Source organism: Cyprinodon variegatus, unplaced genomic scaffold (genome assembly GCF_000732505.1).
Source record: "Cyprinodon variegatus isolate N-32 unplaced genomic scaffold, C_variegatus-1.0 Scaffold64, whole genome shotgun sequence".
Lineage (NCBI taxonomy): Eukaryota > Metazoa > Chordata > Actinopteri > Cyprinodontiformes > Cyprinodontidae > Cyprinodon > Cyprinodon variegatus.
In genome coordinates, this window is record NW_015150517.1 from 1341469 (window position 1) to 1356721 (window position 15253).

The 15253-nt window shown below is 34.9% G+C and overlaps 1 protein-coding gene across 1 annotated transcript; it reads left to right on the forward strand.

The window, feature by feature from the left end:
• Positions 1-2853: 2853 nt before the first annotated feature.
• LOC107082844 (toll-like receptor 5) lies at positions 2854-7656 on the forward strand. Its single transcript, XM_015371726.1, has 2 exons — positions 2854-2918; positions 5767-7656. The coding sequence occupies exons 1-2, from the start codon at positions 2871-2873 to the stop codon at positions 7654-7656; spliced, it is 1938 nt and encodes a 645-aa protein (XP_015227212.1). The 5' UTR covers positions 2854-2870.
• Positions 7657-15253: the final 7597 nt, after the last annotated feature.

Here is a 15253-nt window from a genome sequence, read left to right on the forward strand (position 1 = left end):
AGAAAATGAAGGCTAATCATGTTTTGGGTGTACTATTCCTTTAAGGGACAATGAGTTTAGACATCATTTAAACATCTGGTTTCATCATTTCTTAATAAAGATCATAACATAAAATGAGGTGTCCTTTGCAAGGGCAGAGCTAGATGGGGGGCCAGGGTTGGCCATGGCCACCCTTAGCCAATCATTGGCCACCCCTGTGGCCACCCCTACCACTTTTCCCCTCTCATACAGATGGTGGCAGCAGTAATACTCTCAAGTGGAATATTCAAAACATTTATATTTTTTGGGGTGAATTATGCACATCAATATACTAACATCAAACATGATAAATACAGAATTCATGCTCTTTTCAGAACTAGATTTTGTGTTATATGGGGTAAAGAGAAAATGTGTCTCTGCAAGTCATCTCTTCAGTGAAATCATAGATAAATACAAATTTTAATAAGAACTTATCAAATAATCAAATTATTTATTAGTGCTTGTAAATATCAGTTTTATGCAGAATGTTTATTGATACAAGAAGGTAAGTAATGACGATGGAAAAGATTTACGCCCCAGATCTCAAAACTGAAAATTGTATCCACTATACCTTTTATTTAGAAAGCACGGATGTTTAAATATATGCATCTATTTGTTAGCAAAGGCTGTAAGAAAGTAAAGTTTGTCTTTATTTAGAAAATATGGATGTTTTGCACGTTAATTTTGGCTGAAAGTAGATAGGCACCAAAACCTCACGGTTAATCTACAATGTTCCAACAGGAAAATTAACGAGCAAAACATCCATATCTTCTTAATAAAGACAAATTATACTTTCCTACAGCCTTTGCTAACAAATAGACAAATATACTAAAACATCCGTGCTTTCTAAATAAAAGGTATAGTGGATAAAATTCTTTCAGGTTTGAGTTTTGGGTGAACATCTGTTCAATTGTCATCAATTACCTACTTTTATCAGTAATCATTCTGCATAAAATTGATATTTAGAAGTACCTATATCTACATAAACAAATTATTTAATACATTTTTATTAAAATAGTTATTTATCAATGATTTCAGTGAAGACTCCTAGATGACTCCTAGAGACACATTTTCTCTTTACCCCATTTAACACAAACTCTATTTCTGCTTGAATTCTGTACTCATCAACTTTAATGTTAGTATATTGATGTGCATAATTAACCACGGTGGGGTTTTTTTTTTTGTCAAGTAGTTGTTAATATATGAAGAATTAAAATGTTTTGAATATTCCATTTGAGAGTATTACTGCTGCCACCATCTGTATTAGAAGGTAATAAATGTTAGGGTGGCCAATGATTGGCTAAGGGTGGCCATGGCCAACACTGGCCCCCCATCTAGCTCCACCCCTGCAAAGCACACCTCTTTTTATGTTATAATCTTTATTAAGAAATGATCAAACCAGATGTTTAAATGATGTTTAAACTCATTGTCCCTTAATTTTAGGGAAAAAAAATTAATGGTTGCCAAACAACAAATATGAAAAGTTTTCCCCAAAAAACAAAGTTAGATGTAGAGAAATTATGACATTAGTGTCACTTGAAAGCAGCATTTTTTATTTTATTTTTTTAGAATATGAACCCTTTGTTTTGCTAGTATTAGCTTTAAAAACAAACAAAAAACTTTTAGCTATTTTCTTGTCACAATTTGTCAAAATATTTCTAAAGTTAAAGAAGGTAATATGCAAAATTGTGTTGGTTCTCTGTAGACCCAGTAGAGGTGGAAAGCAAGAACCAGGATTGATTTTGTTGCAAAGTCCAACAGTATTTCTCCTTTTTTCCCCCCTCTATGTTTGAATAACCTTTATTTGCAGTTGGTTGTGAAATTCAACAGGCCTGTGGTACAAACTTCACATAAACATGCATTCACACCACAAGACGTTCAGTATTCCTTGACTATTGTACAAAACAATTATTTCCCCTAATCACTTTGATGTTTCCACTCTTTTGTAAAAGCTTAAAGTACATTTATTGTATTTCTAATGTCCTCTAACATATGGATGAATTAAAAAAAAATCACAAAATTTGGTGTTACAGTACATAAAACAGGAAACTCCCCTCTGAATGAGAATCAGCCTGTTGGATAGAAATAGAAATCTGTGTCATAATGTAAAAAATGCAAGGTGTGTGCTTAAATAGAGGTCACAAAAAAACAACAGATTTTGAGAATGTTTGTGTTCATAGGTTAGCATTACGGAGCCCAGCAAATAAAAACATGAATGGACATCCAGAAAACAAGAACAACTTGTTATAATGACTATTTTAAGATTCAAATCATGTGGGTTTCTTTAGTAAAAAAAAAAAAGAAAAAGAAAAGAGATGACTGAAGATATCTGAACAGCATTTCATGTCCAAACATATCCAGTATATTTCCAGATTCCCACTGGGAATCTGTTAAGAAAAATAGACATCTGATAGAGCTTCTATACAGTTATTATTCAAATGTTTTAGATTGTTGCATAGAGCTACAAAATATAGAAAGTTAGTATTTCATCAAGGAACACATTTAAGTTCCCCCTTGGGTCAAATACAGACATTTTTTTTTTTATCATCAAAATGTTTTCCGTTGAATTTCCCCATGATTTAGCAAGCCGAAAACTTTTTTTAAGCCAGTTGTGCAATGCAGCATGTTGCCCTAACGCTTACAGTGCAAACTATCATCAGAGGGCTGTAAACACGCAGATGTACTTCCCTGCCTCTTGTAAACCTGGAAAACAGGGGAAATACTGCATAACAGGAACAATGGCACGAAACAACCACAAATAAAAAGCTTGAAACCATGACCCTCTGCAGCAGATAGAGGATTGCCTGGTTGAAGATAGGATGGTTGTTCAATTTAGAAGAAGCAGCAGAAAGATGTGGACCTTTGGCCTTCAGATGGTTGTGCTTGGTGTTTTCATACAGGTATGGAGAGTTATGTTGAATAATTTGAGTTTTTTTAGAACACGCTTACTGTTTGGTCTATCTAAAATATTGGGATCAACTGTATATCTTTTTTTAACATTTTTTTATTTATTTTTATGATTACCGTACGTATATCAACCTATGTTATGTCTTTTGTTCATATATATATTTTTTTTTTACACTGAATTGAGAAAAACTATATACAACAAAATATATTACAAAGATAACTAATCAGTTTAAATATTTGCTAAACGAAGCAAAGTTAGAGCAGAATTACGGTATGTACCATGCATACTCATCACAAAAGACCAAATAGCAACCCAATATTCTGCTGAATTGTATATTCTCTCACCTTTCCCATTTTGTGGGGCAGTAAAAAAAATACTTCTATTATTGCATCAAGGAGAAAGGAAGTGGTGGAGTCTAAAAGACTAATAAAAAAAAAAAAACCCAGTAAGATTTATTTACCAAAATAGAATTATGTAAAAATTGATGAAGGTGCCAAAAATGTGTTACAGTTGATTTGTTTTTAAGATGGACTGTTCTTTTTTTTTTTTCACAATGGATTAACCTTCTAGAAGTAAAGTTGTTCCGCCTCTTATTAAGCTTTAATAGAAAAATTTGTTTATTTTCAGGCTTTTTTTTTTTTTTTTTTTTTTTTTTTTTTTGTACATCAGAGTCAGTTTTAGCAGTAAAGATTGGAGGCTTTTTAAAGCAAAGGAACTCTTTAATTAAGCACAAAAAAATTTCAAAATAGTGTATCTACTTTACAATTTTCTTTACCAAAAGGAAAAGGTATACGGTACATATTATGCATTCCTGGAACCTTATTGCGTTGCTTTTAACCTTTTCCTGTCTAATAAATAAAATGAATTAATGAGTTATGACTGCTGTACAAGACAGAGTTGTCATCAGGTTACATCATGTCAAGCCACATTCAATTGTTTTAGAAGCAGTTTTAATTTCCGACAACATAAACCACAAACTAGGACTGATTTTTTTACCTTATGACTTACAAGAGTTAAGATGTATGATTGGAAAATTAGGTGGTGTCATGATTTAATTAAAGATCTGACACAAATTCAGAAGACCAAACAGAGAGACCAGGGAAAAGTTTAACAGGTTTATTTAGTATAATGAGATGAGTCTAGTGCTGCTCTGAACACTGTTAAAACGGAACTGGAAAGTGAGGGGAAGACACTGCGGTTAGTTCAGGCTCAGTGGGAAATTAGATTCTTTGACTTGAAGAGCAGGAATACAGTAGGTTGCAGACTCGCGTTTCCAGAAAAAGGTGTCTTTAATTGAATCCAGTCTGTGTTGGATGTTCCAGTGATTGTCTTGTTTGATGGAGGGCGGACAGGGTTTTTCTAGACTGTGGTTGTTCCTTGGTGAACGGAGAAGCTGACTGCCACTTAGATTTCCTGCGGTACTTTAACGGGTTATTGTGGAGATGAACCCGCTGCTCAGAGAGAAGCCCCAGACAATCCTTAGGGTAGGGTGACCAAACGTCCGTATTCTTAATCGGAATATAGATAGCGTGGCTGTCAGTACGCCAACAACATGCAAAGGCACAAATGTATGTTTACCAACGATTTACAAAAGAGTTTCCCCGCTTTCAGACTGGATCGAGACAAATGGGAGGCCTTGTGCACAGTGTGCAAAGCAGGCACATATGTCTCGGTGTCCAATGGAGGTGCAAGGGATCTGAAAAGCCACCTGGACCCGGAAGTCAAGATATTCTATTGATATGTTTGTTCGTTTTTGGTACATTTTGAGTTATTTTTGCTACAAAAGAGGTATTTTTTGTTAATTAGCTCATTTGTTTATTTTTTCCAATAACCTACAGAACAGACATTATTTCGTTCATTGCTGAGGCTGAGTATCATCATATTGGGAGTTGAGAGTTATTGTTAACTTTTATTGTTAAGTGAGGGATGTTTAGATGAGACATTATTTCTTTCATTGTTTCTCGTCATTACAGGAATTGTTAAGCATTTTTAAAAAATACATTTTGAATAAAATTATCACCGCTCCAAGGTGTCCTGGTTTTTCAAAATGAAAATATGGTCACCCTACCTTAGGGGGAAAGGTTGATCCAAACCACAAACTTGAATCCTCAGCTCAGTTTGGTTCTCAGAAGATCCTTCCAGGGGAGAGAAGGTCCGAAAAATCCAGTTTGAAGGATGACTTCCTGCCAAGAGGCAAAGACAAAAACAGCGAGGTTAAAACTCAGGTAGACAGTTTACCTCAGCAAAACTCAGCTTGGCTAGAGTACCCAAAACTGGCTAAACAAAAACTCAGGTTAGACTCTGATAAACTAAGCATGGCTAGAGTACCCCAAACTGGAAAACACTCTGGCGTCGAGGTAGTGGCAGTCAGCAGCTTAAGAGCACTCAACAGGTAATGAGGCAAGGAGCTGCAGGTGTGCATGGAGGCCCAATGAGGACAGGGCTCCACCTGGTGGAGGAGGAAAGGAAACACAAAAACAGACCACACAAACTGGATTCCTGACAGGTGGATGGAAAAACCGTGGTTAAAAAAACCTATTGGCCGCTTTTTAAAGTTAAAACACAGAAAACATCCCTGAGCTAAATTACTTAGATAATCAATAATTATTATTATTGGTTTTTATTATTAATAAAAACTTGCTTTTAAAGATTTTATGTAATTTTCACATTTTCTAGAACAACTGAATCATTTTTTTTCCACTGAGAGTGATGAACCTATATGAGTTTTACTGAAATCTTTTCAATGACACTCTAATTAATTAAGATGCACATGTCTGAATGATACCAGAAAATGTCAATAAAATCATCATTTCATATTTTTTCTGAACCTTTCCTTGCAGATGGAAGGTTGCTTCCCATCATGCCTCATTGCAGGCTCCATCGCCCTGTGTGCGTTTAAAAATCTCCACTCGGTTCCTCCTCTCCCCCCCCACATCACCCATTTGTTCCTGGGGAACAATAAGATCAGTGAGATCAACACCACCTCGCTGTCTGGTCTGGAGGAGCTGCAGGAGCTGGACCTCGGGCAGCAGACAGTGCAGCTCGTGATCCGGAATAATGCCTTCAGCAGACAGAGACGCCTCCGGAGGCTGGTCCTCGACTCCAACCCTGGTCTTCAGCTGGAACCGCTTGCCTTCGCCGGATTGTCCAGCATCCAGAGTCTACACTTGAATTACTGTTCACTTAATGAGTCCATCCTGTCAGGAAAATATCTGGAACCGCTTTCATCTTTGCAGACTTTGGACCTAAACTGGAACCAAATAAAGAGACTCCAACCGTCTCGGTTCTTTGTAAACATGACCGATTTGGCTAACTTGAATCTGGAGCTTAACCAAATTAATGAAATCTGTGAGTCGGACCTTGTTTGTTTCAAAGGAAAACACTTCACACGTTTGAGCCTTAAGGGTATCTACCTGAGGAACATCTCAAAGGAGAGCTTTGATTGGATGAAATGTGGGAATCCTTTCAGAGGAATGTCTTTCCAGACTCTTGACTTGTCCAACAGTGGACTTGGTGTGGATCAATTAAGAATGTTTTTCAGAGCCATTAGTGGCACGAACATATCTCACCTTAAAATCTCTGGACACATAGGGAAAGGATTCTCATTCAGTAATCTCCCAGATCCAGACCTCCACACTTTTGAAGGCTTGAAAAACAGTTCAGTTCTCTCTCTGGATCTGTCCAAAAGCAGAATATTTGCATTACGTCAGAGAGTTTTCAGTCCCCTGAAAGAAATCACTCAAATTAATCTTTCTCAAAACAAAGTTAATCAGATACACAGAAAAGCATTTGAAGGACTTCAGAACAATTTGAAAATACTCAACCTGTCACACAATCTGCTCGGAGAAATCTATGCTTACACCTTTTCCTCTCTCACAAACCTGGAAATTTTAGATTTATCTCACAATCATGTGGGTGTTTTGGGTTATGGCTCATTTACTGGACATCCGAACCTTAAATTCCTGGATCTTTCTGATAACTCTTTGAGGGAATTAGGTTTTCCTGCATCTTTACCAAATTTAGACATCCTTAATCTGAAAAACAATAGGCTCATATCCTCATCAGTGAATACTATCACTCAGTTTGCCCGTAACATCTCCTATCTGAATGTTCAGAACAACAGATTAACTGACCTGGGGGGTGTTTACATATTCTTGAATCAGATGAAACGCCTGAAGCAGCTCTTTTACGGAGGTAACACTATCAAGTGGTGCACACTCAGTAGGCCCATTGCTCCATCTAATGTTGAAGTTCTGGATCTTCATGACAGCTCTTTGCAGACCATCTGGGCTCAGGGTAAATGCCTGGAGCTGTTCCAGAACTTGGGAAATGTGACCAGTCTTAACTTAAGCTCTAACGGTCTGCAAGATCTTCCTCAAGGCATCTTTAAGGGTCTCACCTCAGTGCTAAAGATGGACCTCTCTTCCAATGCCCTGGTATATCTCCAGCCTGGTGTGTTACCAAAAAGTCTGGAAACCCTCTACCTCTCTGATAACTTCATAGCTTCCCCAAACCCAGCTGCTTTCCACGCTCTAAGCTTCCTAGATCTGTCCAGGAACAGATTTTATTGTAATGCTGGTCTGAAGAGCTTCCTGACGTGGATGAAACAGACCAAGGTGAAGTTCCTGACTCCTATAGAGGAGTTCAGGTGTGAATTCCCTGCTGGTTTCTATAAGATGCCGCTGTTAGACTATTCTGCTCGGCTAAAAGCAGATAGAAGCAATACCTGAGTGAAATGTAATGTAAATGTTGACTTTATCTAAAGATCACAATGCTGATGGTGTGAATTTAATTGTTATTTTCATAAGTTTCTCAAGGTTTGCATCTAAACTCTTTTGTTATTTTTATTTTTCTTGAAACAAATCATATAAACCAGATATATAAAATGCTTCATAATCAGAACTTTTAGTAGTTCTGAAACTCCTCCACCATTTCATATTTATCTCCGCTGGCTGAATAAGTCTCTCACCTGCTTTTACATTTTGTGAGATCTGAGCATGAATTTACATTTTTTTCTGAAATGTTTAACCCTATTTTGTGTTGTCATGTAAATCCCATAATTTCATTATCCTTCCACTAATAAATAATATCTCTTTGAGAAATGTGTTTGTTGTAATATAAGTGTAATTTTTAGACAAGCTTTACTCTGTTTATCCCTTTAGATCCTATTCTTCTTTCACTCTTTGTATGGTTTTCAAGGTCCACCGGGTACAAACCAGTATACACTTTGGAATCTCTACACTGCTCTGAATGCTTCTGAAAATAAGCATTTGGAGCAACAAAGGTGTATTTAATTAAACGCCTGCTGCAATAGTTGCCATCATGCATGAAATCTATTAGCGTCACAATAAGGAACAACAGACTGAAAAACAACTTTGTTCCTGTAGCTGCCTGTGTCATAAATGCCAGCCTATTAAACACATTTTTTTCACACTTTTAAGACCTTTTTATTCTTGTAAATTTTCACTGCACCTTTTTGGTTATATTCTAAATTATTTAAACATGAAAAAGAAAATTATTAACACAAACAAATGTTTTAGGAGGTGAATATTTGTCCAGCTTGAAAGGGTCTGTTTTACTTATGTGTGGATTCCCTCTGCATGATAGCCCCTTTAGGAGCATAGTGTTTACTGTAGTTAAATAGAAATTTAAAAAATATTAAAGCAAAAAAATACTGTGTTAAAAGGGTTAATAATGATTTTATAAATGTATGCACGTTTTTGCCTCAAAAATATACACTCAAAGAAATAATACTGCACAGTACTTAATTAAATCAGTGCAGCATTTTTACACTTAAAAACATTGAGTAAATTTAAAAGCTGTAAAATTAAGTAAATATAACTTATGAATTTAGTAAATGCAAGTTTAAAAAATTAAGTACAATAACTAAATGTAGTATCCTGACAGGTAAAATTGAGTAGATCTAATTCAAATCTTAAGTCAATATAATAGTAACCCTTGGTGAAAACCAATAATAAAATTGTGTCGATATGACAAAAAATGTTAACTAGATATAACTGGAAGAAAAAGTATAATTTAACAAAAGAAAGGTGTTACATTTACTTAATGTTTTACCTGAATTTAATTTATATTTAACTATCAATTAGCAAAATTAATTGAGCAAAATGTTTAACATGCATGCACAATTTAATATTATTTAATTAAATCTGCCCGGGTCTTTAGCAATACCAGTCCAGTACAGATAATTATAAATCTAAAGGTAAATAAAGTTTTAGTTTTCAGTTTTAGAATTGATTGACATTTGAAGTATGAGTAAATGTTGCATCTAGAGCAGAAACAGTAAAATGTATAAGAGGAAAATTACTATACACTTAACAATATCCCACTTTAAACAAATAAAATATCAATCAAATAAATAATATTCAAGGAATCAAAATACTAAGTGAAGTTTAGAAATTATGCTACTTAGTTAGTTGAAAGTGTTAGTATATAGAAATTGTTATTATGCAAGTACACCTTACCAAGACAGATAGCTTTTCACAGGGAACCAGCCTTTACAGCTCGTCTAATTTCAGGGAGCTTCCTGATTGAATCCCAAAATGCTCTTCAGAATTAGTTTTGACTGATTTATGGGTATTTTCATTTTAATCATTAAAAGCTATTTATTTGAAAGTTTAAGAACCCAGTTGACTGGGATTCTTGATCTGTGATATTTGACATATCAACCACTCAGAAGAGAACAACTTACTAGGGATGCACGATATTGGGATTTTGGCCGATATCCGATATGCCGATATTTTAAAACTCATGTAGCCGATAACCGATATCGATACCGATGTTAAAGCTGGACAAAAATAAGTAGTCATTGAAAATAGCAGTTTTGTTATCCATTTCTGACACTTTGAAAAATAATATACTCTTATATATTTTCATATGCTGATATCAAATAGATTTTTAAAAATGCGGTACTTTCAAAATCTTGTGAAATTTCATCGTTCTGTTACAAACTCTCTTAATATTTTGCTAATTCTTGTGAGATTTTGTTAGTAAAACAGATCGATACATCAACATATAAAAATATGGCAAAATTTCGGGAATTTTGGGGGGATTTCGTAGCATAACGATGACATATAGCAATGTTTCATTAGTAAAAGAGATTGATATGGTGTTTTTAAATGGCAATATATCAGCATATGAAGATAGAAGTTTTTAAGTCTGTAAAAAAGAAGTTTTTGAGGAAGAAGAAGAAGTAGTATTTTATTTTTTTTTTTTAGACTTTAGAAACTCAGAAGCTGATCAAATATCGGGTTAAATATCAGTGGGGCGGCCGATGTCCGATATTCAGTTTTAAGGCCGATACAGGCCGAAACCGATAGGGGGCCGATTATATCGTGCATACCTACAACTTACCCCCACCAAATCAGCAAAATACACAGAACCATTGCAAAGATGCAACAACAGCATTACTCACGGTGTTGTCTGGCAACCTGGAGAGATCAAGTTGATCTACAAAAGTCCCAAGTACTTTAAACTACTTAATCTACTGTATTTGAGTTCTATTTAAAATATTTTAACAGCATTCTTTTATTCGACAGTTCACAGCACTATTTTAGGGTGAACATAACCGAGTTAGTGAGAACTGAGTTCTGATTACTTAACATATTTTAGTAAAACTGGGTGTTTTATTTTACAGTGTACAGGATCATTTGTATATTTCTAAGATTTCCGCTGTAGCTATTCTCTCTAGATTCTCTCTTTGGTTTGGTCTGTAGATGTTAGATATATTAGGTCTATGAATGTTATTTTCCTAAAGTGTGTCTAAGGAGAAACCTAGGTATAATAAAATGAAATAGAGCTAATGTTTGAATGAACTTTAATACCATTTTTAGATCAGCAGAGGGAGCTCCAGGGACAGTTATTTATTGAGCATGGCTTGAATTAGTGAACCTTACTAAGATGCAGACAATTATGAGGTTTAAAAGGATTCTTCACAAAGGTTTAATAAGTCTTTATAGAACAAAATGTCACAATAGAAGAAAAAATACAAGGGAAAACTATTTAGAAAAGAAGGTGTGAAGTCATCAGACCCTCAAGATGACAAATTGTTTGCAGTTTTTTATTTTTATTTATGTATTTATTTTATTTTTTTTACTTAATCAGTAGTCTATAAATAAACAAAGTCTAGGACACCTTATATTTTAGTTTCAGGTCTTGAATACATTTGAGCTTATGAAGCCATTTTAAAATATAATTTATGTAATATTGGTCTTTGCCTTTTTTTGATTATAAAGAGCAAAATGAAAAAAGACACCTAAAAAACAGGCAAATTGTTTGTTTGTTTTTTAACAGAAAACGGTTTTACACTAATAACATGAAATAATCGACTCTCAGCTTTCCACAACTCTTCCACAGTTTCATACAGAGTCATGCACCATCTTTCTCACCTATTTTTGTCACAAGTGGAGATGTTTTAGCATAGACATTATTATGTTTACACAAGCTTGTTGGATGCTGCTTTTGGCTGTGTTCATGACACAGTCGGACCTGAATTAATACATTTTGCATCAGTATTGGGGATATTTTTAACTTGTGCCATTACAGGTTGCCTCATCTTACATAAAGCAAACAAACAAACAAAAAACAGTAATCTTCTTTACTGTGTATGTTACACCTCAGCCTTTTGGTTATTTAGAAAATATGCTTTAGGCCACAATATTAGTACATCTTGCAATATCACATTCATAGAAAAGTATTTCACTCTTCCTGATTTGGTTTTATAGCAAAAAGTGACCTTTTGAAGATGAGTGGACCATTCAGTTTGTGGAAAACAAAAAAAGGCATTTGTTCCCTCCAGCAACAAGATCTTATTTAAAAAAAAAAGAGTTTCTTCTGGCCAACATTTGCTGTTTTGAAGTTTCTTTTAACGGCTTGACAGACTCAGCATTTTGATTTATGCATGATACTGTACCTAACTAATTGTCCAACTTTGTTTACAATGCAGGCAGTTGTTTGTTATATGCTTTTTGTGTGCTGTGATGAAGATCAATTTGTATTATCCTGATTAACATATATTAAAATCATTCAAATGTTTATACCCTGAGTGATGAAAGTGATTAAATATGTAGAAATACTTCCAATGAGACATTTTTTGTTTTCTTCTCCTCTTGCAAGACAGGACAGTTTTGGAAAACTTAATTAGTAAGTAATAAAAACACTGGATCCAATGATTTTTTTATTTTTGAAAATCTGAATATTTCTCAGTTTCTGGGTGTAATTATCGTAACTTGAAGGAAAAACCACTAAACCTTTTTAAAGCATGAAATGCAAACCAGTTCTTGAAAAAAACTTATAGAATGAACACAAGTTTATTCTAAGAACAAAAAGAAAACCAATAAAGAAATTAGAAAATGAAATCCCACCATTCTCAGATCTTTAGACTTCAAAAAAATTAGACACCCTAGAACGTCTGAAGAAACACCTTTTGATTCCTTTTCTGCAGGAGTAATATAGAAGATGTAAATATTGTTATTTTTTTTGGGATTGATTCCTATGAATGTTACCAGAAATATTTTATTTTTTTCCCATCCTGGATACACCTCAAGTCTTCATATCAGTATCCAAGATGGGCTGAAAAATGTTTGCTTTCAAATGGTTGAAAAAAATGACACAAACTGAGAGGAAGTCTGTACAGAGGCAGCTGAAGGATTTTATATTTGCGTCTCCATAAAAACACGAGCACCGGCGAACCACAAAACCCCCCATCAACCCTATCCACGTTCCAGTACCAGGTTGCCATGGAAACAGGCTCAGTATCCACCTCCTCTGCTGCTATTTGCCTCACTTCCTGATTGTCTTCGAATCCAAACATCTGTCAACCACCCCCTCCATCTTCCACCTCCATCCTCCCCCACCCTCGCAACCAAAACAAATCACGTTTATATATTTTTCAACTATCACCTTTTAAATGGACAAAGTGTTGTTTGTGTGGGAATAGATGGTCTTTTCATACATTTCATTTCTTACCAGCCTCCGTCCTCCTGGCGCTGTAGGCTGAAATGTCGATCATAATTTATGATTTACATTATGCTGAGGGAATACAAATGAGCAACGTTGCTGCATCACGCAGCACGTTCAACCTGCAAACAGTCTTTCAGACAGCTTCTCCTTCAATGTTTTGTTTACTCTTTTTTCTTCCTTATTTGCACAAATCATGAATTCTTCTACTGGTGTAAAAAAATATGTCAATTATCTCATTTTCAGCTAAATAGCTTTTGCTAATGTGCTTATGTTAAAACAAATGGGGTCAGCTTTGCAGACATATTGATAAAATTCCAGATAGATGCAAAATTAGGTTAACAGATTTGAAGCTCTCTAGAAATGGCATGTGATGGAAAAGTACATTTTAAATTATTGTTTTAAAATCAATTTTTCTCATAGCATAAATAGAGATAACCCTGGACTGGTTTCCCTACTAGTGCAAGTTCTAGTGCAGAAAACATCCAAATCTGCATTCTTCCCAATCAACATTTGGATCTCAGGTTTGGATCATGTGTCTGAGAATAGAAACAAAACTGCTCTTTCACTACGGCTACAGACTGATCAACTCATCCTGGGGGGTTAAGCTGCAACTAAACCTGCTGCATTAATAAAACAGGCATTTAGTCATCCTGATTCCCCTCAGTTTACCCCTTTAAGTGACGAACCTGGTGACCCTGTACACTGTAGACACCTGACTCCTGTCAGAACAGATTGCTTAATCTGGATCATATCAACCTCAGAAGACAGACACCCACACTGTTAAAACTACTCTGAAATTAGGTCAATTTTATAGAAACCCTTTGATTTACTGCATGATTTGCAGGAGCTGCGAAGCTTACACAGTCACGTTTGAACTACAGCTGCGACTCCTTGCAGGTTTTTCCTCATGGAGAAAATGTCTGCCTCATGTCGAGATTATTGGTTTGGACATGGTTGGGCTGCATGTTGCCAGATGAGAAACATTCACTGAGGAAGCTGTCTGGTACTTGAAGGATAAAAATAAACCCTAATTTGATTCTTTTTCTTCATTTTAGAGGAATTCCTTTAATTTTTCACTGATTTGTTTTCGAATATTTGATTCTCTGATCCACAAAGAACAAAAAATTGGCAAATAAATGAAGGAAAAACTACTTTATTACAAAATTCAAAATTTGGAAAAAGTGTTTGTTTTTCTAACTTTTTAATTCAAAAAGAACATTTAAAACTATTTTTGTCAAAACATTACTTATATTAAACCAGTAGTTTGGTTGGATCTTGAAAAATGTGTTAAATTTAGTTTTTTTTTTTTTTTTTATATTATCTGTACATGATGAATAACTTACCGGTATGTTTTGTGGAAATTAACAATAGAAAAACAGCCATAACATTTTTATCGCAAACAACATAGATCATAGGGATAGAGTGTTTTATGCTCAGAGAATTGGTTTCTAAACATGTGTTAAGTTTTAATCTCCATTAAATATTTAAATCAAATCACAGCCTGATACCTTAAATTAGCTCTTTTCTTGTCAGAAGTAAAACCAGTATAACTGCACTTTAAAAGGACAACTTCATATACAAGGTCAATTAAATTTAAAAAGTAAACACTTAAAATGTTTTAAAACAGATAAGTAAACTTAGAAAAAAGGTACTTGTTACTCTTGACAACTATGCAAAGTGGGGTCTTAGTTTTCTTATTGTAAAAGCCAAATGAAGAAGAGAGTATTTGCAGCTTGAATTTACTTAAATGCCCTAATTGACTTTCTGATGTGGATGAAGTGTAGGACTTAAATTTTGTCTGTGTCCTTGAAATGCCTTTCTGTTATTAACCTGAGACTTGGATCTGCTTCCATTTTCTGCTGGGTTGATTGCAAACCAGTACATGCCCAAGGCAATATGGTGGCATGCTTGTGGTAACAGTAGGAGTAATTAACACTCTTTGTAACACAGAAGTTCAAAACTGGAACACCTGATTTAATTGTTCAAAAATGTAAAATTTGTAGAGTTCAATTTGTTTTACTTCCCACTGTGCAAAGTTACATGTGGTTTTAAATCTTTTGGTAATGTGCCAGTTTGTTAGGTCTCCAAGATACCAATCTCAGACATCAGTGTTGACTTAAATCATGCAAATTAATTTCAGTTGCATAATTGATGGTCTGTTCCCATGGGTTTGGTTTTCTTTCTTTATTACTTTGGTTGTTGCTTGAGTTCATGTGGAATTTGAGTTTTGTAAGTTGAAAAAGAATATAGATGTATTTGTAGGTAAGTAGGGTGTTCTTCCTTCCTTCCTTCCTTCCTTCCTTCCTTCCTTCCTTCCTTCCTTCCTTCCTTCCTTCCTTCCTTCCTTCC

Coding starts and splice junctions, on each gene's coding strand:
- LOC107082844 (XM_015371726.1), top strand. CDS start 2,871: ATGTGGACCTTTGGCCTTCAGATGGTTGTGCTTGGTGTTTTCATACAG. Junction 2,919..5,766: donor TGCTTGGTGTTTTCATACAG/GTATGGAGAGTT, acceptor CTTTCCTTGCAG/ATGGAAGGTTGCTTCCCATC.